The 24,816-nt window shown below is 40.8% G+C and overlaps 1 protein-coding gene across 1 annotated transcript in view; it reads left to right on the top strand.

The window, feature by feature from the left end:
• PTAR1 (protein prenyltransferase alpha subunit repeat containing 1) overlaps positions 1–24,546 on the top strand; it is a 38,079-nt gene extending 13,533 nt beyond the window's left edge. Inside the window, exons 4-7 of the mRNA XM_019554750.1 lie at positions 5,079–5,183; positions 11,001–11,214; positions 19,249–19,565; positions 21,349–24,546. Coding sequence (XP_019410295.1) covers positions 5,079–5,183; positions 11,001–11,214; positions 19,249–19,565; positions 21,349–21,694 — 982 coding nt within the window. The 3' untranslated portion in view covers positions 21,695–24,546. The remainder of the gene's footprint in view (positions 1–5,078; positions 5,184–11,000; positions 11,215–19,248; positions 19,566–21,348) is intronic.
• Positions 24,547–24,816: the final 270 nt, after the last annotated feature.

Raw genomic sequence — 24,816 nt, 5'->3', positions numbered from 1 at the left:
AAGGGAGACTTTACTTTTTTCCCCCCTGACTTGGGGAAGTGCCCCAAGTGCCTGTACTGGGTCGAGTACCCATTGGACTATTAGGCCTGTGTTTCCCCGAGGACACAGGGCTGAGACAGTCCCTTCTTGGGGTGGTGGCAGCAAAGTTACCCCCAGACTAGTGAGTGTGCTCTGGGAGAGGGGTCGGCCGAGCATAAGGTGCCCCTAGGGAGGCATTCAGAGCCTGGAAGGTGGGCGGGTGCAGGGAGGTGGGTGGCTCAATGCAGGAGCGCCCCCTACTGGCCCGCCACACAGCTCATCAGTGTTGCCGTTACAAAGTTGGCCACTACAGCTAGGGCCAGATAGTTTAATTTGCAAATCTGCCCTTGACTCTCATGCTATTTCATACAATCACATAAAACCCCTGTGTATTTCGATAGACTGGATTTGACTTTTTTATTGTGTAAAATATCTGTGGAGGGAAGGATAGGCAGGGAAATATTTTCCACTGCCAGTTCAGGTTATAGTGGAAGTTTATGGGCCACGTAAGAGTGAATCCAATGGCACAGAAGTGTATGGCACAGTTGAGGGGCATGATAACCGAGTGATAAATGCCATTTCCATAATGGATGGGAAACTAAATATTCATGGAGGAAAGAGAGACCATTTGGTATAGTTTACAAAAGAAATAAAAGCTCTTGTGAGAGCAGCTCTTTCAACAATATGTCTAAGCCTTTAGAAATGATTCCTTCAGTGTACCCACTTCCTTTGCTGTTCTTATGAAATGTGGAAGCAGAAAATGTTGCTTAGTCTACAAGGTGATTCTGTTACTACATTTGTTTCTTAATATATAACAGGAGGAGAAATTGTGTTTCTTTACCTTGTTTAATGCAGCTTGCACAGTAACTAAACATGATTGAAATGTTAGAGGTTTACTTCAGGGCCAAAAAGTAGCCTTAATTTTGAATCAAGCTATCGAGAGTAAAAGAGTCCCTTTCCGTTTTCTTGAGAAGGTATCACAGAGGTGTATGCAGGAAGCTAGATTTATTAGAGTACTCACTGGTGGAACCACAGATGAGTAACTGAGCAAGGGTCAGTGTACATCAGATTGAAAGTGTCTCAAAATAAATTCAAATTCTCTAAGTCCCAAGAGATGACAGCAACCTCAAGCTCTTGCTAATGGCTCTGAGGCAACTGAGAGGTATCTTGACATTATTTTTCATATAGGCTAGAATACTAAAGGCAATTAGAACAAAACACAAACCAGAGTCAGTGATATTGTTGCCCAAGTTAGGTATATTCTTAAGGAGCCCAAAGAAGGCAAATTTGTAAGCATGTTGTATTTTGTGATGGATTTTAGTCCCACTTATAATTGAATCTGTTCTTTTTCAAGGGGGTGCTTGAGAATCTGCAAAACCTAGAAAGTACTATGCTGCTACTGCAGCAGTGAAAGACAGCCAGGCCTTTACGTTTGGAAATCTACCTTGAAGCACTGAAAATTAAAAGGGCAAGTACTTTTGGGACTGTAGGGTTGCACACTATTATTCACTGGCTTCACTGGAGATCAGTCCACTATATGTGGACTTGGAGCATATTCAATAAATCATTGGGCTCTTAGTGCAACTTATGTAGAATTTAGGTGCCTTCATTCAAAAAAAGTGATCTATAACTCCCTACATAGTTGAAAGTTCTGACAGTTCTTAGATACTCAAGTTTTGTGTAGTAAAGTTAATGAGGTGCCTAAAGTTCTGTTGTTGTCTTTGCTCAGAGATACCACTTCCTTGGCTAAGCAGTACCTAACACCACTGAAGGCCACAAGACAGGGCATGCTGAGAGCATGCCTAACGCATGCTGACAGCCACTTTCTTTCAAAAGCAAACAGACAGATCCGGCCCATGGGCCAGAAGTTGAGCACCACTGGTATAAAGGTTAGAATGCTCTCCAACAAATTGGAGACCTGTGTTCTGTAATAGAAGGGGCTCAAACCCATCTCTCCCATCTTCCAAGCTGGAGGCTAAACTGAAATGGAACACATTTTCACCTCAGTGATGAAGCTGGCTGTTCTACAGCACAGAATGCAAAATTCCCTGGGTTAGATGGAAAGTAAGCAAGACTGTACTCTAGATTAAAAGCATATTTGTGTGGGTGAGGATATCTTAGGTTGTCTTCTCTGTTTCAGTGTTTATCCATTTTGATTTGCTGTTATAATGAAAAATGTTCAAACAGTGTTGGGAGGAGGCACAAAAACTGAGGACTGCTCTCTGCTTCCACCACCTTCTCAACCAAAAGAAAGAGTGAGCCAGTTGCTCATTTCCAAAAAGAATATCTTGAGAGCCTAAGTGTAACAAGTGGGCCATCCTAGGGCCGGTCCAAACGTTGGCCCACCCACTTATCTAGGGCAGTGTGCCCACCTGCCTCTCCTGCCACACCATTGTTGTAACTAAAGATGTTCCTAGGTGAGAGGCTGCCCATTTAATTGCCCTGATGCCAAGTGCAAATATACGGCTCCAAACCTACCCTTATACCGTGTCCCATGCCTTGCAGATGGCATCCACATCCGCTAATACTCCCCCAGCCCCTTAGCTGGGCCGCACCAGCCTTACCCAGCCCAAACTTGGCCTCAGGCATCCTCAGACCTACCTGAGCCCCATGCCCCCCTCACTGGAGCATCTTCCTATGCCCTACTCTTTACTGGGGCCTCAACACCCAGCTCCCTCACTGGGCTTCTATACACTTATTTCCCCTCAATTGTGTCCTCTTCCCCTGTCCCATGCCCTTCTGCCAATCCATTCATAGCATCTGACAAAGCATGTGGTCCAGCATCTGACTGGGCTGCTGGGCCTAAAGCCCCATGGGCCTCAGGCCTCACTCAGTGGGCCTGGGCCCCGTCTCAAGCCCCCTTCAATCAGCCTGGACCCCACCTCAGGCCCTACTTGGTGGGCCTTGGCCCTGTGCTTTTTTGTCGGGGTGTGTTCCAAGAGTCAATGGTCAGGGTTCGATTCTGACAGGGGACGCAGATAATTTGCATAAGCCATGATTTAGTGCTGCCAAACCCAATGATTTGACTGTCAGAACACACCCTGACTATTGAACCCAGTGATTTGAATGGGGTGACCATAGGGGCACCTGCAAGGCAGCGGGGGCTGAGGCTTTCCAGCGCCCCATACTCACCCTTCATGGGGGAGGCACAGGTTTGGCATTTCCTGGAGACTGCCCCGCTACAAGCAGCCCCACCACAGGTCCAAAACAGAACTTAAAAGGTCAGAACTGGGGCCAAAGAATGAGGAAGTTTCATGAGGCACAGTTGTCTAAAACAAATCAAGAAGAATGGAAAGACATGCTATCAAACAGTCATAGTAAACAACAATATTTCATTTCAGTTTACCTAACAGACTGAAACTAACTCAAAAATTGTCACCCATTTTTTATTATCAGGCTACTACAAAGTCTTATCTGCCTACAGTAGAACAATTAGGATTTTTTTCACCTATGTTCTTTTTAGGGCTCTGATCTTTCTCCCCCAACAAAAAACTGTTGAACAAGGATCTCTTTCTGCATGTGCAGACCCACATGAATGCACATCCTCACTTTGATTACAGGGTAAGAGCAACAATTGTACCAGCAGCTCAGATGCACTGAGGTCTTAGAGCTAAGGCCTTAGAGGAGGAATGAGATCCTTTTGAGGGTATTCCACAAAGGCCTCATACAGATATTCATTTTTTCCTGGGAGAGTCACTGTTTTCCCAGGAGAAACCACAAGTATGCAGATATTTAGTCTTTTTCTCCCAGAGTAAAAATGCTGCTCCAGAAGAATAAACTGGAAACAACCAGGGTTAAATCACTCCAGGACAGTTTCTCTTGGGACAGTGAATGGCTGTACATGCTGTGGCTTCTCTCAGAAGAGAACATGGTCCTCCAGCAAACCTTCCTCTCCTGCCTCCCAGAAAAAGAATGTCATTCACTGGACTCTGCTGCTCCAGCACAAACCTCATATTGTGCTGCAGGGTAACAAGCTGACTATGGGCAGTTGGCGTTAGCCAATCAGGGCTGCCCTGTGGATTGCTTACATCCATCACCAGGCAGACTAAGGAAGTCTGTGGATCACACTACTGTGTGCGCATAGCACCTCCCACCCCCTCCCCTGCTGCATGTTGGCAACACTGCAAGCTCTCCGCTATTCAGGGCTTAACATTCAATTGTCTATAAACACAGCTCTGGCTAGGTTTTTCTACCAGGAGAGCAAACCTGGGAGAATTCCCAGGAGAAATTATTTGAATGTGTGTATGCAGCCAAAATTAGTATTATTAGCAAATAGATGATTCATAAGATAAACCAGAGATTTCAAATAGGAATCCATAGTGTCAAAAACATTCTGACCTGTTGTGGTCTTTCTGAATTCGTTGCAACAGAAGAATCACTATATTATTTTTCCATAGTCAAGAAACAAGTAAAAACGAAGACCTGGCATTTTCTGAGGGGCTCCTTGAGCATCTTTACACATGCCCTGGGGTGGAGAGGGGATCCTTTAACTGGAGCAGCTCTTGGGAGCCACTCTAATTAAAGTGCCTGCAGCATCTCATGTATTCAGTGTACCACACTTCAAAATGGCAGTGGGGGTGCTTTAATTAAATCTCATTCAAGGGGCTTTAGTTGAGGCACCCCGACACCGTTCTGAAGCATGGGGATGCTAAATACATGTGACACTTAGGTTGCTGGAGCGTGCTAATGAGCACTCTCCAACAGACTCGATTAATCAAGTCTGCTTCAGCATATTCTAATCCGCAGGTGTCGGGCATGTGTACAGGTGCCTCTTGAGTCTAACAAGGACTGCCTTGAGTCTATAAAGGTGGAGGACCGCTACAATAGCTGATATTGTCCAGGCCAAGTTAGAGAGCTGAAGTTTTAAAATTTACTTTAAACAGACTATACTTTTGGTTGCAGTGCTGTGTCTTCATCCATTAAAGGTTTGTTTATTTTCAAGCTTTATATTTTGGGAAAACATAGTTATATTATGCTTCAAAGAAAATTACTTGTTTCATACTTCTTTTTTTAAGGAAAAACCTTATTTTTACAAATGCATTTTTCTTTTTATTTTGCAGGAAGGAACTAATATTGTCTGGCACTTTAAATCCACTTAAGGATTTACACCTTGGAAAACTGGCATTAACTAAGTTTCCGAAGAGTCCAGAAACATGGATTCATAGGTTTGTCCTTTTCCTACCCTCCCCAAGTTTATATACTTCCAGTTCTTTTTCTCCACTTTCTCTTCATTAGGGAAAGTGTTGTAGATGATTGTGGGCATTTGGAAATAGGAAATCTCCAAGCCATTTACAGTAAAATTTACAGCTTTGGCTTTGAAAAGAATTCTCTCTACCATGTTTTGGGCATGCTATTTAAATAATATGCTTCTCTTTATGTTGTAGGTGTTTGTAATATAGTCCTAGTGGTGTATAATTTCCCCAAATCATGTATTTACAGGAGCACCCAAAAGCAGCTTGAAAATTGCCATCAAACGATGTATTTTCAAATTTTTTACTTTTTTAAGTACTAGTTTTGTTTTGCAGACCTGCCAGAAAGACAGGATAGAGTAAGAATTAGGATAAGTTGTAACTTTAATTGTATGTAGGTTTATATTCCTTCTTTAGTTTCTTTTTGTGTAACAATCTCATTTTCACCATCAATAAGATTATTCAATGGCAGTAAGTCTCTGTTACTGGGTAATAAAATAACAAATTCACTTTGAAAAGGCAACCAAAAGAATAAATCAGATATACCAACTTCTATTCTCTTCTTAGTGAAAAGTTTGCTATGACAAGTGAAATATAAATTATCTATAGAACAGCCATGTAAAATATTGATACATTCCTCAACTGCAAAAAGTTCTCAATGTGTATATATTTTTTTAAGATTTTGCATAAGAACATATTTTCCTATAAATGATTTTCCAAGACTCAACAATGATGTGCTGCAGAATGTCACTGTTCTACTGTTCACAGATATAACAGCCAGTCTGCCATACATTCAAGTAGTCCATGAAAAAATTTTGGTCAGGGTAACACTATAAACAGTAAAAGTAAAGCTCAGGTAGTTTATGATGTCATCAGAATTATAAGATACATGGATATTCTTATTAGACAGGGTTTTATATGTCTTTGTACTTTGAAATTCTATGTAGTAAAAATGAAATTTGTGGGTGTTTATATGCACCTGCATCCTTCCTGCTAATTTTCTTTATATAGTGCATTATAGCAGCAAAATTAAAGAACTTTGCTTATGTCCATGATGGTTTTTAACTCTTTAATTTTACATTGCATTATTCGCAACATCTGATTACATTGCTTTAAGTAGCCACGTTATATTTAATGAAAAGGACTTGTAAAAATAATGAGGAGACAGTTAATTTGCATAAACCATGATTTAGTGCTGCCAAACCCAATTTCATTCATGTTAACCAGAACTAGAATATTAATTGCTTCATGTGATATATTAGATACTTGTCATGTCACTGTGTTGATCAATAACAAACATTGTTAAAAACTAACAACCCTTGCTCATTTTGCACTAGCTTGTCCTGAAACATTGTTAAAATTACCAACTGTTTGAGCGTATTCTGCTGTTCATTAGTGAAACAGCAACGTTTGTGAACTGGTACTCTGCCAAGCACTAGTGAAAACCATGAATGGTAACTGTTATCTGAGAGTAGCCATACCTTTTGGAACTAAGTGTCATCTTCCTGTCCTTACTTTAAAGAGTTTTTGAGAAATGGGCATATGAGAAGTGCCATTCTGGATCAGAGCAGTTGCTCCATGAAGTCCAGTGCACTGTTTTAGACCATGCTCATTACCAAATTGCACAGGAAGGTGCAAGAAAACTTCAAGTGTGGAGTGGCGGAATTCAGTGGTCTAGATCATCATAATTTTTTATGTCTAGCAAAACTATTAGATTCAGAGATCCTATTAAAACATCTGATGTTCTACCATCAATTCCTTACCCTTTTGGATGCTTTGTAGAAGTCACGTGCAGTGATATTCAGAATACCAATACAGTTTTCATTGTGTTACGCCACACTTCTTTGTCATATTGTTCCAGTTCCATTCAGCTGAATATTAATGTATATATCTATTGCACAAAAACAAGATGTTTCTCCACTATTTACTCCTTTGCTCCAGTGGTCTGTCCTGGGTCTGGTATTGCTTAACATCTGCATTAATGATTTGGACAATGAGATTGAGTGCATGTTTAACAAATTTGCAGGTGTCTCCAAGTTGGGTGGGATTGCAGACACTTAGGTAGGGTAAGTAGGTAGGGTCATTTCTCCAGTTGACCCAGAATGACTTGGGTCAACTGGAGAAATGGTCTGTAATCAATCAGATGAAATTCAACAAAGAAAAGTGCAAAATCTTGCACTTGGAATGGAATAATTGCATACATGAATATAGACTGGGAATGACTGGCTAGGCAGCGGTACTGCAGAGAAGGACCTAGGGGTTACAGTGAATTATAAACTGATTTTGAACCAACAGTGTGCTCTTGTTGCAAAAACCCCCCAATAGCATACTTGGTTGTATTAGTAGGAATGTTGCTTGCAAATCAAGGGAAGTGATTCTTTTGCTTTATTCAGCACTGGTAAAGCCTTATCTGGAATATTGTGTCCAGTTTTGGGCCCTATACTTCAAGTGGGCAGATTGGAAAGAGTCCAGCAGAGAGTAACAAACATGATTGCAAGCCTGGATAGCATGACTTATGAGAAAACGCTGAAAGAACTAGGGTAATTTAGTCTGGGGAAAAGAAGGCTGAGACAGGGATTTGATAGTAGTCTCCAAATACCTGCAGGGCAATTACAGAGAATGGAAACAGCCTTTTCTTTCTGGTTGTAGAGGACAAGAGTAGGAGTAAAGGCCTCAGACTGAAGCAGAGGAAATTTAGGATGGAGACTAGAAAGAACTTTCTGACTGGGAGGGTGGTCAAGCATTGGAACAGGCTGCTTAGAGAACTTGTGGAATCCCCATCCAAGGAAATTTTCAGGACCAGGTTAGATTAACATTTGGCTGGGATGGTTTAGTCAGGGCTCATTTTGCCTTGAGCAGGGGACTGGACTAGGGGACCTCATGAGGTCCTTTCCAGTACCACTTTCCTAGGGTTCTAAGTAATGTTGATTAGAATTTGCTCCTGTGCTGTAAAATAGCAAATGAAAGAGATGCTTCTTTTTTTCAGATGAGTTATTTGCCCAACAAAAACACCCTGAATTAATATTTCAGCAATAAACAAGTAGAAAATTTTAAAGTCTTTTAAACTTTTTAAAGTAGCCACTTGGATTTTCTGTTTCCAGAGAAAAACCAAAGCATCAGCTAGGATTTACTGTTATGGAAACTATAAAACTTAACACATTTTTCTCTCCCCCACATTTCTGTATTATCTAAATTGCAAATGTGTTATCCCCTTATAGTTGCTGCTAAATATTATTTACCCAGAAATAAAGGATCAGAAGCAGAAATCAGTCATTTGTAGTTTGCTAAAGCAATGGATTTTCTAAACATTTCAGTTCCCATATAAACTTATTTTTTTATTGTTTTCATATTTTGGGCCATGGTAGTATTTTGTCCCACTTCTGACATTCTGTCCTGTGCAAACATGTGAGCACCACAAACTTATGTTTGGTTTTCATGTCTAAGCGATTTTCGGAGCAAAATTTAAAGTCTTCAAAGATACTGCATTTGCTGCATTGAATCCCTCTCTAAAATCAAAGATTGTGGCTGATCTTGGAATCCTGTTTTAGGTACAATAAATGTTCTATCATATGCAAAGTTGTAAATATATGTTTGTTCTCAGTCTTCATTTAAAAATCACACTAAGGAATTTTACCTATCTACTCTTTCTTTAAAGTAACATCCATTACTGAAAGAGTTTATTTTATGTATAGTCAGTTTATGGTTAGTTAATTGCATTATTTTCCTTCATGTCAAAGAAATTCTTGCACAGTATAACAAAGAAGAGAGACACGGTAAAGCTGAAACATAGGAACAATTAAAAATGTTCTTGTAAAATAAGAAAGGAAGTGGGCAGGAAGTGTCAGGAGCCAGCCATTCTTAATGCAACTAATTGGACCTCAAGATGATAATTTCACCTCTCCACTTTCAGACATTTCTGTAATTTTATGATTGACCTTTTTTGAATGGCTAATTTGTAAGTTGTAGAGCTTTTTCAAAGATTACTTTTCTGCAAGCTGATGGATAGTGTTGGTGGCATTTGAAATGGAAGTGAGCCAGGATGAAGTATACAAAAGGATGTTAAATTACATTTTTTACCTGTTGGTTATTAACTTGCAGGTTCTTATCCACAGATCTGTTAGTTCAAAAGTTTTTTATTAAGGAAGTATCTGATAAGAAACTCCTACATATTAACAGGGTTATGATCAATGTAGCCATTGCACATTTGACGCGGAGACTTGTAAAATGCTGTTATACATTAACAAATAATTACTGTAGCAGGTTTAGCATTATGATGCCGAGTCTAATGTCCCCTGGTGGTTGGCCCTGCCTGCTATGCACTCCAGCCTCTCTGCTACCTCCCACTATCAAAACTTTGCTGCTATGTGTCATTATCATTTAGGAGGCTACTCTCAGTTGCTGCAGCAGTTTAGGTGCTTTTCTCTGCCATTCTTCTCATCAAACGGCCAGTCCAGCCTAATCTGGACTCACTGTAATGGACCCCAGCAACAGCTGCCTCCTGGCCTTCCAGGTTTATTCTATTTCCAAGCTGATCTAAGACCTTATTAGGCCGAATTGGATCCCCTGCAAGATATGGGCCAGAAGGAGCTCCTCAGCCTAGGAACCAGGCTCCACCCCCTTGAGGTCACATGATTTCTGATGCTAAAAACCAGCCACAGGAGTTACTCTTCAGCAGCAGCAGCTGCCCACTGGGTCCTGTTGCAGCAGTTCCCTAACTACCTGCCTGGAGCTCTGCGTCCGCCTGTTTCTTTTGCAGCTTTACAGCTTGGGGCCCTGCTGTCCTTCAGCTGTACTTAATTAACAGAGATTAAGAGCACCTGTTACAGTACTAAAATAAAATAAATCACTTGGAATTACCTTGCTTTTCTTGGTGTTTCCATGTCAGATATGTCTAGCTTAGTAATAAAAAGGATATTTTTCTAAGGCTGCTCGCAGACGTTAAGGCAGTCACACAATCAGGCTGGAGAATTTTGTGCTCTAGTCCTCAAATCACATGATCTGCCATCCCCACACATGGAAGTCACATGATTCTGCAAATGGGGCATAAAATTCCTCAAATCCCAATTGCGTGACTGCCGTCTGCCAGCTTGGAGAGGCGGACACCAGCGTGCTCCCTCCTCCTTAGCTGCATTCCCTCCCATCTCAAACATGTACCCAGGAGCACAAAAAAGTAGACATACAGCTGGGGCTCCCAGTGACACTCCCAGTGAAATGAATAAAGTTATCTACAGGTGATACACAGAAACAAATAGACTCTCTTTCATTTGCTTTTAGCTGTACTGACAGGTGCAACACACAATAAACTATTTTTTCTTTTGTTACTCAAGTCAGCCAATATGAGTAGATTCACACAGGGTTTCTAAGCAAAAAAACTAATTTTACTGTAAAACTTCTTTCAGCATGAAAACCTCAGGTCAGCATAATGTAAGCCTTTTAAAAAAGGGGTTCTTCAAAAAAATTTTAAACAGCCTTTTGCAGAATGCTTTTGTTTTCAGATTCTTTTTTTTTTCAGTTTGTTTTCACAGTTATGCGACAGTAGATATAACTGGTAATTAGAAACAAGTACATTAACAAGTCTAGAGCTGGATCAGATACTGAAATATTTCCATAAACTGATGGCTTTTGGCATCTGAATAACTCACAAGTGTTCTATTTCATGTGTTTCTTTTCCAACCTTACAGTTTCATGTTAATTCAGATGAAAACTTCAATATGACTTAGTCGCCTTAAGTATTTTGTTTCTTGAGTTTTCCTCTTAAAATTGCATTATTAACCCTGTGCACCATTTAACCAGACGATGGGTGCTGCAACAACTAATTCAGGAAAACTCCTTGCCCACTCTTGTGAATAAAGGGAACATGGGAACAGTGCCTACAGAAAGAATTCAGCGGCTAGTGCAGGAGGAAATGGATGTCTGCTGCAAAGCCGCTGGGAGATATCCAAGCAACTACAATGCCTGGTCCCATCGTATCTGGGTTTTACAGCACTTGGGAAAGCTCCGTGTCAAGGTACAGTATAATGACAAATACACTGCTGAAGCTAAATATCTGTATTTTAAATGCGGATTGTCAAAGCGCACATCATGGAGGGAGAAGTCAATAATCACCAGTGTGGAGTGGCATACATAGCTAATGTCTAAAACATTGTAGTGATGAAGGTAGTTCTGGCATTTTCCTACCAAAGTACCATACATCTCTCAGTATTTAATGAACCAGTAGAGGGTAGATGAGAGCGTGGGAGAAAGCAGAAATGAGCACTGAGCATAAATTGTGTGCAGGCATAAACTTTGAGAGTCCGTTAAAATAAAAAGATGCTACATGGCATGTCATTCCAGTACTGTAATGTTCCTTTTCTTGTTTGCTTCTTGTACTCTGTCATATTGAGCTGTCAGAATGTGCATGAAGGACTCAGATAGGATAAAGACACCAGGCAATTTAGAAATTGTAAAGTGGTGCTTATGAAAATGGTTACAAGATCCAAGGGCACCCTTCAGCAGAGTTTATGCTGAGTATAATGAATTGTCATATCAAAAAGGCAGAACTGACTAACTGGCCTTTAGTGTGCCTCTTCAGCTTCCACAGAGATGTCTTGAAAATCTTCTTGTTGCCCCTCAGGCATATTTATATGGTACAGCCTATAACAGAACGTACTTAGGACCTCCAGCAAGGTGAGGTGGTTGACATGATGTAATCTAAAATTAAAAAGGACATTTTTCTAATTACTACTTGGCTGTAGTTTTCTCAGCTGTGAAGTGAGACAGTTTCCTTTATTTTGCTGACAGTGACCTTTCTTGGTAGCTATATCTGGCTCTTCATTATTTCAGCCATGAATACGACCATTTGTCACCCCATCTGTGTGGGTTTTGTGGGGGGGTGTTGTGGGGAGTGGGTTGGCTAGGAGAGTGCTGACTACACCTCTGAACTCTGGCCTTCATGCTCCCATTTGGCTTCTAATATTCCATGTTCTAATTTGTCACCAAAAACATTGTTTTTAATCTGTATAAGTTCAATAATAACCTGAAAAGTATGTCATAGTCCACATATTACAATCCCACAGTCCGGCTACCTGTCTCATTTAACTTCCAAATAAAGAGTAAATGTGAAAAATGCAAAAGAATGGCAGGGTGTGGATGGTGTGGTGATTATGAAAAGGATAGAGACTTAAGAATCAGGGATTCTCACACAAACTCTTGCTTGGTGTGCTTTTTATTTCGGTGCAGCTAAACGGAGCATAACCATTCCCTCCTTTAATAGGTAGCGGTTGTTTGAAGGACAGAGCACCATCTCACAAGTTTTTTCAGTTGCAGTTCTCCTTTTACAACTCTAGATTATAAAAAATATATAAAGGCAGAGGGAAGATACAGCTTGACACAACCTGTTCTTGTTGGATCCAAATGAGATTCACTCTCCTCGGTTTGGGGTTCCTATGCACAGAGAGCTCTGTGAATTGCATTGAACAATGGCAGTTCACAAATAATTAGAGTGGCAAAAGAAATGCAGGTTACATACTAACTGCCTCCCTGTCAAAGATTTTTTTTTTTCAAATTTATGTTCTGAAACTCCCAATTCTCTTTGCTTTCTACGCATCTTGGCAGTCCTCCCAGTTCCCCTATTGGTCTGTTTTTAATCCTGAGGAAAGATCTTCATGCTGATTCCAGAATCCTTTGCAACAAATGCTGATACAGCACTTCAGCATCATTGCTGCCCTGCATTCGATATGGTGCTGGATGCATGAAAGCTTTAAAGCTGGGTGAGAAGCCAGGAGGACTGGGGGAAGGGTCTCGGGGCATATCTGTAACATGGGGAACATAAATAGACAGAATTAGAAAATGGGTAGTTTTAACAGATACAGAATTAAGCAATGTGAAAATAATTAATGAAAAGACAAGCCAAAATGAAGAAACATGACTGAAAGACTTTTTTTTTCTCTCTTAATTGAGATAAGAAGGACTATTTTTTAAAACTGGTCTAATTTGGCATCCTCAGTTGGGCTTAGATTTGTATAACATACTGTGAATGTATGTTTATAATATTTTGATGTAGAGCTGCCTTTTTTTGCGACTAAAAAGGAAATAGAACTCTGTGTTGTCCTTTATCCCCCACAGCTTTTAATGCCCATAGTTGTGCAACTAAGTTGAGGTCCCTTTTAAACTTTTGGCTCAAAATTATTATTTTTAAAATATGGATATTTACACCACTATACTGTCCTAGAGACCAGCTGGGGGGGGGGGTTCTATTTTTTTCTTAACCTAGACCATTCTTAAAATTTTTAAATGTAAATATATTTCAATTAATTCCGACAGACCTTGTTTTTGAATGAGTGTAAGAAGTATTAGAGGAGAGAATTTGATCCTTCGTGTAGATTTTATTACAAACACAGCCTCATTCTTGTTTATGGAGGTATGAAAATGGTCTGTGTTATTGGATTCTAAAAATCTCAGCCTGCTTATGAAGTACACCTAAGACCAAGAATCCTACTATATGTCTTAAATATTTTATCATGCTAGTGTTAGTGGACAGGTCTGTATCATCTTGGCAGGAGGTGGCCAGCGGTGTCCTTCAGGGTTCAGTTCTTCTTCTTCTTCTTCAGTTCTGTATCATCTTGGCAGGAGGTGGCCCTGTGCTGTTCAACATTTGTATCAGTGATTTAGCTGAGGATGTGGAAAGCATGCTGGCCAAGTTTACAGATGATACTAAGTTATGGGAAAAGTGGTCATGCTAGGGGTTAGGATGCAGATCCAAGTGAACCTGGACAAGCTGAAAAGGTAGGCAGAGTGGAACCAGTTACAGTTCAATAAGGATAAATGCAGAGTGCTTCATCTGGGGAGAAGTAACCAGCAGCATGAATGTTGGTTAGGAGGAGATGTTCTGGCCAGCACGATGACTAAAAGGGACCTCAGGGTTATAGTTAATCCCAGGATGAACATGAGCCTTCAGTGTAATGCTGTAGTCAACAGAGGTAATAGCATGCTGGGATGCATTAGCTGATGTGTCACAAGCAAGGCTAAGGAAGAATGATTGCGGGCCTGGAGGACAAACCTTTTGAGGAAAGAGTAAGGGATCTGGGACTGTTCAGCCTGGGGAAGAGAAGACTGAGGGGGGACTTAGTGACTGTCTGTAAGTATGTAAGGTGTGAATGTCGGGAGCTGAGAGAAAAACTGTTCACTAGAGTGCCCCAGGGGAGGACAAGCAGCAATGGCCATAAATTTAGAGGATGGTTTCAGGTTGGATAAAGAACTCCTTTATGGTAAGGATGACCAGAATCTGGAATAGACTTCAAAAGGAAGTGGTGCAGTCCCCAACCCTGGAAGTCTTCAAGAGGAAACTGGACATGCACCTTGCTGGGATCATTTGATCGCAGCAGTATTCCTGCCCCGAGCAGGAGGGGATTGGACTTGAATGATCTTTCAAGGTCCCTTTAACCCTTTAATTTCTATGATTTCTAAATTAGTTCTGTATGCATGACTCACAGTAAGATGGGTTAACTTCTAAAGTAGTTCATTCCTGTAAAAGATGTGACCTTCTAGGTTGTATGCGCTGGTCCTCTGGATCTGTCTGCTTCTGTTCAGGGAAAAGATCATTGTGATCGTTTCAGGTTCTAGTTCAATGCATTCAGGACTCTTGCTCTATCACTAGAATCCTATATAGGCAAAAGGTAAGGCAGGGTGGCACCTTAGTTCATAGAGGCGTGAGCTTTCATAGGCAACAATCTTCTTCTGTAGCCTAGTGAAACCTACTAACATCAACCATAGGCCAGGTGAGGCAATCCCTGTGTAAGAGAATGGATGACCATTGTTTTGACATCAATGACAGAACTGCACAAAAGCCCATGGCAGAACACTTTACTATTCCATCACTTGCCTCAGAGTAGCTGTCTTTAAATAAATAAATAAAACAAGACTTGAACTTGAAACAGGGAACAAAGAAATCATACACAGACTTGATTGTATTAACCATGGTGTCAAAAGGGACTATGTATTCTTTATACCTGGACTAGCTGTTAACTCCAGTGCCCCCCAAAGCGTTAACTGCCTTGTTCATCTCAATTGATCTAATCAACCTACTTTTTAGTTCTCTTAGCATCCTGGCACCCCATCACCCTCCCACTCGCATGCCCCCATCCTTTTACCTTCTATATAAAGCCCTTTCTGGCAGTAAATTCATAACATCTGATAAGATAGATTGTTGCCAATGAAAGTTCATGCCTCTCTATACCAGTTAGTCTGTAAGGTGCCACCTTCCCCTACCTATTGGCTGATTTCAGACTAGCATGGCCAACTATTCTAGGATTCTATCTACATAGGGTGACCATACATCCTGGTTTGGCCAGTTCACTCCCGGATTCCATAGCCCGGTCTTGGCCAGATGTTCAGAAGTCCAGGTCAGTGTCTGGTGGGGAGGCGAGGCAGCATGATGCACCAGGCAAGCGGCTGGGCAGGCACCACTGCTGCTGCATGGGAGTAAGGCCATACCTCATGCGGGCAGGGTGGCAGTGACCCCCTAAAATGAATAGTACATCTCTTACATTAGAATGGTAGAGGATGTGTTGAATATTGGAGTTGGAATGTATTGCGCGCACATCTATTTGCCGTGCTTGACTATCAGGTAAAAAAATAATGCTGGGGTTCATAGGGAACAGGTTGGTGAACAAAACACTTTGTATAGCATTACGCTATTGCTTGGATTCTTCCAACATCATCTCTCTCAAGTAGCAAGCATCTTCCACTTCTGTAGGGTCTATAAAACTCAGAGGCAGTCTCTTTTCATAAAAGATCTAGTGATTTAGTGGAACTTTGTAAACCTGTTTTTTCAAAAGATATGCTGTAAGTCAAACAAATTCCTATGGCCTGTGCTATCCAGGAGGTTAGACTAGATCAGGGCTGTCCAACTGGCAGCCGCATGTGGCCCACAAGAGGTTAATCTGTGGCCTATGGTCTCCCACTAGGCCACCACTCCTCCTATTGCTTGGGCTGCAGCAGCAGCTGCGGTCTCCAAGCTTCCCCCTCCTGCCTCCAGTTTCCACTTCCTGCCCATCCCAGAGTGCAAGATGCTGTGTAGCTCAGTCTAGCCAGCAGTGCTGGGGGATATGGCAGCCACAGAGCTGAGGGGCCCATACAGTGTAGGCCACCCACATGGTGTCTAACTTAGGACCCCCATGGCAAGTCCCAGTGTGGCCCCCCAGGGTGTACAGCCCCTGCTAGTGCAGCCCCCAGCCACTTAGAAATTGGACAGCAGTGGACTAGATGATAGTCGGTCTCTCTCTTAGTTCTATCTACCCATCTTCCTCTTAAAAAACAAAGGCAAAAAAAACCAGAATCTGACTTTTTCATGATACACATCAAATGCAACATGTGTTATAGAGGTTCCAATGGCTTAAACATTGTGTTTCTGTTTGAAATATGAAGACAGGGCAAGGTGGCACCTTAGAAAACAACTGGTTTGGAATGGCATAATCTTTCGTAGGCAACAGCCTACTTTGTCCAATGCTGTGAAACACCTGCCCTGGTCTTCCTTCTGCCTGACTTTAGACTAACACAACTAACTATTTCTCTCTTATGTCTCTAGAGATTGTCATTGTCATAGCAAAATTGTAAAACTGTAAAACCTATGGATAACATCTGTCAGAGAGAGGGAAGTTGGTTTCATGGTTAAAGCACAAGATTGATAGTCAGCAGTTCTGGCACCTGTTCCTAGCTGGAAATGATAAAGAGAAGAGTGCCTGAAATCCTGCCCCAGACTTTGGCACATGCATGCAACCTTGAGTTAGGTACCTGTGAGAAACTAAGATTCACAGCCAAAAATCTGTTTCTCAATTATTCCTTTGTCTACACTGACTGGCTCGCTCTTTTCTTTTAAAACACAGATTGAGGTGACCTGAGACTGAAGGGGTTCACACTCAAATCTCCCATCTCCCAACAGAATGTCCTAGCCTGTATGCTAGGCTGAAACTGGGGCATCCTCTGGGTTTGCTGTTTAAGCTGGTTTACTGTGTAGAAAAGAATAGAAAATCCATGGCAACAGGAGAGAAACTATGTCTCTATCCCAATTATGAGAGTTCTTTGGTTCTGGTCCCTGCTTCCAGCAGGTTTTGCTTTTCTCATTAGAGTCACTGGATAAAATGCATAAGCAGTCCTGGCAGCAGGGACCATAAGGAAATGGATGGATGACTACCATTGACATTAGATGGTCTTAAATTTCCATATTAGGAATAATATGGGGAAAAGATTAAATCCTCTAAAGAAATGCATCACTTAGAACTAGACATATTTTTAGACAGAAATAACCAAGAAGAAGCACTATCCAATAGTCAGACGCACCAGTCTCTCTCAAAATCAAATTTAGTGTTCAGAGGTTTTCAAAATAAATTGGGTCTCTTAACAGAAAACGCATCAATATTGGCGTTGGGAAATATATTAGCTGCAGGCAGTGTTTTAAATATTTACTTCAATTAATTTAGAAAGACTTCCCAGGAGTTCAGTGGTTGGCTGCTTTAAATAACAATTCTGCAGTAAAGAACATATTACTTGGTTTTCTTAGTGTTCTGAGTCCTAAAATGTCAAAATTACTGGTTATAAGTCCTTCCTGGTAAAAAGATGTAAATTATTTTTAAATCCCTTTTAAGGAACACAATAGCCAATGCTCAATGTATCAAATTAATTCAACCATTGCTTCCCTGCATAGTGTATCTTGCTTTTTGCAAAGTAGCTTGTATAATAAATTTTGGATAGCCATCAACTGCAAGTGTTCAAATCATGTTTGTATCTTCTTGAAGAATCATTCACATCCCATGCTTTGCTTTGGCTTTCCTTTTAAAGTATAGTGAAAGTTGCTGGATAACATGCTTATTGTTTATGTGGCAGGAGGCTTTTGGTTAGGACCTATTTTTAAGATCTGCCATTCAGACTGCCCCTCTTCTAATTCAGAATGTTATGTCCCCAAGTAAGATGTGAAGGGAAACCAGCCTCTGTGTTCAGGAATCTAAATTTTCACTTCCCAGACCCTGCTTTACTTTAACTGTCTCCCACTGAGAAGCAGTAGAAGTCTCACTGATTTCAGTCTCTGCTTCTGAGATCTGTCTCGTCAGTATAGTACCAGAGGGTCACTGTATCCTGAATTAAATGACATTCCTGTTTTGTATTTTATTTGTTCTAAATTTACTGCACGTTCACTTCACTGAATGATTTGGTGTCCTTCTACCACGTGGCAACATAATAGAAAGGAAGAGCTTGTCATTCCTTACAATATCCTTTATAGTTTTGAGTACCCTATTCAAGTCACTTCTAACTCTTCTTTGTCAGGCTAAATAAAGCTAATTTTTCAATGTTCTTGTGTGCTTGTCCAAACAGTTCACATCTATCATAATTTTAAAAGATGGACACAAAATGAATGCAATTCTTATGATGTTATTCATCCTGCAGAGGGATTTGTTTGGAAAGCAATGGTTAGTTGTTTGCCAGTCTCCTGAACCAGGTAGATTTTTTTTTTTTTCTTTTTTCCTCCACTGTTTTCTGGATTTTTTTCCAAGTTATTACTCAGTCCTGCTTTAAGCCCCATGTGATTTTAGCTCTGTGCCAAATCTCTTTAAAGATGGTGTTTTAAAACCTTGAAGAAAAGCTTCTGATGCCTCTTCCTTTTTAAAAGGTGGGAGATATGAAAGCTGTTTTGTGCAGAAATCCCTGCATATCCCTCAGGGCAAAATGGTGAATAAGCGTATCAGAATTCTTAGGTTCAATAATCTGATCTCCAAATATATCCTTGTCTTGTATGTAACAATACCATTTAAATCTGTTGTAAGATAAAATAAAAAGTGTTGAATGCGTGTTCTAAGGTGGAAAATCTGTATTAATGAGGTAGGCATATGTTTTGGTAAAAATATTTAAATAGATTATTTCATGCTCTTTTTTCTTTAAAATGATCAATGCACCAGTGATGACTAAAAACTGGCCAAAAGCTTTAAGAGACCTATTAAGAGGAGTAAATGTTGATACAGGAAAAATCCTTTTTTATATGGATTGTTCTACTGCTGCTTGTTTTTTCTTTCAGATTCTTCTTGATGAACTTTCTTCAACTAAATACTGGGTATCCATGCATGTTTCGGACCACAGTGGATTCCATTACCGCCAGTTCTTAATAAAGTCCTTGACTGGCAGAACTGTGGCTGACAATACTGTACTGGTGCAAAATCAACTAGTAAATCAACAAAGCTCCAGTCTCCCAACGGATGAAGAAAATGAAGCGGCAGAAGCCACATGTACAGAAGAACAAAGGGTAGATCTCTCCCAACTTTTAGAGGAAGAATTGGAACTCTGCACTGATCTTATTGATACCTACCCAGGGCATGAAACACTGTGGTGTCACAGGTAAGAGGACACTCAGAAAAGTTTGTTTGATATGTTGATTTGTTCTGAAACATAGATCAAAGGGAAATCTAGTTATAATTGCTAGAGGTACAGCTGAGTAAAAGACGGGTTCTGCTTTATGCAGAGCCTTTAGTTTAGACCTGCACATATGTTAGAGATAATAAATGAAAAAATTGATTGGCCATCAATACCTTGTTGAAACAAACTCTGTGACCCTCCAGAGAATGGTTTTAGCAGGATAAAGCTTGGATGCTAATCAGTCGTCTTGCTTCTCACATTTGAAGGACAAAAGATGGATTAATTACATAAAACCTCTGAATTGCCAGCTGTATGTATGTGCCTGACTGGATAAAAGGTGGGATGGCTGATGTGACACTGAACTTGTTGCTAGCAAAAAATGCCCAACACTTTTTTTATCTTCTCCATAAATAAAATACTTTTGTTACCTGGGGGGAGGGGGAAAGGATGGAGTGGAGGCACTGCTTGCATTAAAACAGCGATTTGCAACCAAGGTGCCGTGGTACCCTGGGGTGCCTTAAGATTCTTTCACGGATACTGTGGGGTGCTGCACAATATTAGTAGTGTTACATTTAGAAACATCTCTTGGTTTATCTTGTGAATCATTTCAAATAGAAATTCATAGTTGTGGTCTTTTCAGAGATCTTTGCTACAGAAAAATCTGCTCTATTGTTTTTCTGTAGGTAAAAAAGAGTGAAAATTAAGAGCTGGCATTTTCCAAGGGGTGTCTCAAGTCTATTCAGGAGTGCCTTGAGTCTAAAAAGACTGAGAACCACTGCATTAAAAACTCAAGTACAAAATGAAAACAGATGAGGTTTGAATGTGTATGTAAGGTAGGATAGGGAATAACATGCTATTGATGATAATCTGGCACTTTTAATGGGTTTTGAATAATCTTGGGGGGCGGGAAACAAACATTAAATATTAACTGTCATCCATCAATTCATTGAAGAGAGATCACTTTCATCTTGTCCTGAAAATGTGAAAAATAATTGGGAAAAAATGTTACTGCATATGTGCAGTAGCTGCTTGTCTGAATCAAATCTCTGCTTGGTGATATGACAGGCTGCAGCTTGGCTGCTGCAGAGTGTGAACTGAGGGCCTAGGGAGCTGACAATATGAGTATCTACAGTTTGAGCTAAAGAGTCCAGCTCTATAGCTGCGAGCTGAATAGGCCCATATCATCTGTAGACAAGATCACAAAACAGTTTTTGATCACTGCTTTACATATGCACGCAGCAACGAGCATTAGTGAGTGATTCTCGGTCTTTGTGAAGGTTCCAGATTAACAGTCCAGTAGATGAAAGTCTTCTGTACAGCCTTGGAACAGGTACAGTGTTCACCACACAAACTGCAGTTCCCTTCGTTGTCTGTGCAGTGTTTCCACCCCAAAGTCTGAATTCTTAGTGCTTGACACCACTGCTGAAACTGTCATTTAGAATGCCAGTTGCAATGGTGACTTCAGTGCACTGGTGTCTGCATCACTGAGAAGTAAAGTAAAACCACCCACTCATCTGACAATATGTGAAATACCAGCTGTCAGATGGTAATATTCAGATCAGTTACAGAGAAGTGAAAAGCTTCATAACCCACTGCAAAACTGGAAGTCAACTTTTTTCATGTCCACAAAATAACATGATTTTTGTAGTCAGGCTGGCTGGGGGGTACTCACTGAATTCTAACATCATTTGCTGTTGGCAGCAACTTGACTTGAAGCGTATGACTTTTTAAATATTATTTATTTTTCTCTCCTTCGTGTTTGAAGACGGCATGTGTTCTACCTTCAGCACCATTTAAACAACAAACTGCTTCTTCCAAATGTATGGTTGACATCGGTAGACAGCAGCGATGGAACTCTAAATAATTCCCACCCCAGTACTGCGGTCAGTCATGGTACTCAAGCCATGGATGTTGATGGTTTGCATGATTCCAGCAAACAAGGCTATACCCAAGAAACCAAACGACTAAAACGTGCCCCTACACAGGACTCTCTTGGTCTGGAAATGGAATATAGGTTCATTGACAAAGTTTTATCAACTTGTAGAGATGTGGAGCAGGCCAGGTTTGCTACTGCATATAAAAAATGGCTAGTTAATTTTCCAAGTCAGTGAAGGAAAAGCTAAAACCTGCAGGATTCCTCTTTTAGTGCAATATTCTCTTTTCAGTCACAAATGCATGTCATGGTTGCAAGTGTTAGCTAGCCATGTTTTTCTCACTTTTTTATGGTCAGTCCTGAAATTCATATGCAGAGTAAAATTCTTTCATTTTATTTATTTCAAAAACTGGCATATCTTTTTATTAAGCAAACATAGTTTGTTTTTCTTTAGTCCTTCAAAGATTTCATACTGTATTTCTACTTGTGGCAGCTTCATGTCATGCTATTGTTCCTCTTGAACCTTTTCTGTATTAGTGTGGACTGTGAACAGAGGGGCTTGACAAAAAGGTTTAAAATGATTCTGATCCAAATGGAGGGTCTGGGAAATAAGTTAGAAGATCTGTCAGCATAACATTAGCTTGTTTCTATGTTGTTCCTGTCCAACAGAGTCAAGGCTGGCAATGACTTGTACAGAGGCAGTGGACCCAGATTGTATTTAGTGAGTTTTTACATCTGAATTACTAACCACTATTAAAAGAGTAGGCTGTTGTGTTTCAGCCTCCAGTGCCCCTTTTAATTCCTCATAAAGGCAACATGTATTGCTACTATACTGGAATTACGCTTTTTGTTTTATTTGCCTGACAGCTCTATCACATAAGGTCGCTATCAAAACCTACTAAGCTTAAGTCCATGCCAGATCTGATGCAGGTAGAAACAGGAAAACAGTGTCTTTCTCTCACGCAACAAGCGAGTAAGGTTAAAGCTGTATGCGGAAGCATTTCTGTCTTTAACGTTCTATACTTTTATTTATTTATTTATTTTACCTCAAAAAGCAGCGTTAATGACACTTGATTTACATTTGTGAATGTATTGCATTAACACTACAGACCCCAACAAAGACTATGCAATCACACACACATCATAAAAACACAGTATACAAGCATTTTAGGTGATGGAAGTAAAAAGGAATTGTGCTAGCTGATTTCTTAAACTATACTATGAAGACAGTTAGTCAGGATTTCTTCCTTTCTGCATTTGTGTGCATGTCTGTACTTCTGTATTGCTTCCTTTCTGTATTTCTAGCTTAGGGAAGGCATCAATTCAGTGTCTTCCCCGTCAGTGAGTGGACCTCCTTCCACCCAACACCTCATGTATATATTGTGGTTATACAATTCTAAGGTAGTTTTATCCTTGAATTTCCTTTTGGTTATCAGTTCAATTAAATATGAATAGTCTGTATTGGCATTTCTTAGAACCTCTCACCATCTGCACCGATGTAGTTGGACTCCTGTAACTATGCTAGTGCAGGCCCCATTGTAAAAATGCTGCCCTGTTTAAGTGAAATCTTACCACAGAGCTGCTTTACTCCTAAAGTTAAAAAATTTTGGAAATTCGGGAAAGCTCCTTTAATATGATCTGTGCTTGTTTTCCCTGTACAAAGTCCATCCTTAGAAATGATCAGCTTCATGCTCCTGTTCTTATTGTTGAGAAAGTACAATGAGGAGTAGAAATGGAGGCGTGCTGCTTTAAAAGATGTTACTCTCAGAAGTGTGAAGACCACTGGAGCAATAGGCAGTGGGATTCCAGGGGTCCTAAGTCATGTCTGGGTAGCAGTTATTCCTGCATGTCAAAGGGAAAATAGACTCTGTCTGGTATGTTTGCTTTTAGTGATGTGGCTAAATTTGATGATTTTGAGACTGGAATGAACTAAGAGTCATTCAGGTCATTCAGGAAATATGTAGTAGTATTAAAACAGGGTCTCTATGTTTTGGGTTGAGTTTTTTTTAACTCTGAAGAGTTAAAGTCCTAGGCCTTGGAGTTCAAAATCACTTTGTGGCTAAAATGAGTTTGGTAAAGACGTGTCAGATTGTACTTTGTATGTCTCTAGTTTGCAGATAAGTGAGTTGAGTGACATATAGGTTTGAGCATCTCCATCGCAAAGCCTTATTTATGTTAGTGCCTTCTCACCGGTTCTGCGGTATGTCTGGGGTTTGGGATGTCTGTGTGTGTCTGAGGTTTTATTTCATGGTTCTTGGTGCTGAGATACTCTAGGATTCTTTCCTAGTTAGTTGTATCAATTTTAGAAGAACTTGTCTGGCTTTGGGGCAGAAGCGGGGGATTGTGCTTGGGGCATTGGAGGACCATCAACACTCAAAAGATTTTGATGTTTTCCCCACTGTTAAGTACTGTATTTGCTTGATTCCAAAATGAGGTTTATTTTCCCATTCAACATGGGGGAAAAGAAGTCTCATCTTAGAATTGAGTAGGGACCACTCCAGCCAGCGGCTGCGGCAAGCAGTGGTGTCCTCAGCTGATCCAGGTACAGGTGAAGCCGCTCCTTCATTGTGCTGCAAGAAGCAGCTGTGCAGGGAACCTGGCTCTGCCAGGGACATGAGCAAGAGCTCATAGGTTTCTCCTTCCAGCACTTGTTCCAGGCCTGGCTCCATTCTTTTACCCCTCCCACTCTCACCACTTCATGTTCTCCACTGGTGAGGCACAGTCACTGGAAGGAGGAACCTGCACACTGCTACTGTTATCTCAGTAAGCGGATGCAGGCTATCTCTAGAGCTGCTCCTGCTTCTTGCTGCAGGGAGCAGCTTTGTGGGGAGCCCAGCTCAGCTGGGGACAGCAGCAACGGTGCACAGGTTTCTTCATTTAGTGCTTGCTCCCAGGCAGAGTGGGGAGGGCAAGCACTGGGAAAGGACAGGTGGTGGGGTGACAAATACTAGGATGGATAAGTGTGGGGAGGTAAGTGGTAGAGGGAGCACTTGTCCCCACCCTGGTATCCTTCCTACCACCTCCCCTGCCACTGCTTTCCTGCCCCTTCCCACTATTTTTCCTGCTGCAGCAGTGTGGGGGACCCTCCAACAATTAGATTCTAGACATGGAAAATTATAACAAATTTATAATTTTCCATGTCTAAAATCTAATTATTGGGGGGTCATCTTAAAGTCAAAGTCATCTTGGATTCATCTAAATATGGTAGCTGAGTTTCAGCCTGAGCTTAATAGAAGTTAGGGCTATAACTGATGCCTCAGCTGAGTAAACTGGTCCAAATGTAAAGTGTTAACCCTAGGTCAGATGGTTCTCTGTGCAATGGCAGGTGAGGCTAGGATGAAACCTGAGTAGAAGCCTGGG

The sequence above is a fragment of the Crocodylus porosus genome, unplaced genomic scaffold, assembly GCF_001723895.1.
Source record: "Crocodylus porosus isolate Cpor-Errol unplaced genomic scaffold, CroPor_comp1, whole genome shotgun sequence".
NCBI lineage: Eukaryota > Metazoa > Chordata > Crocodylia > Crocodylidae > Crocodylus > Crocodylus porosus.
The sequence above is the reverse complement of the archived record's forward strand: the minus strand, read 5'-3'. Positions and strand labels throughout refer to the sequence as shown.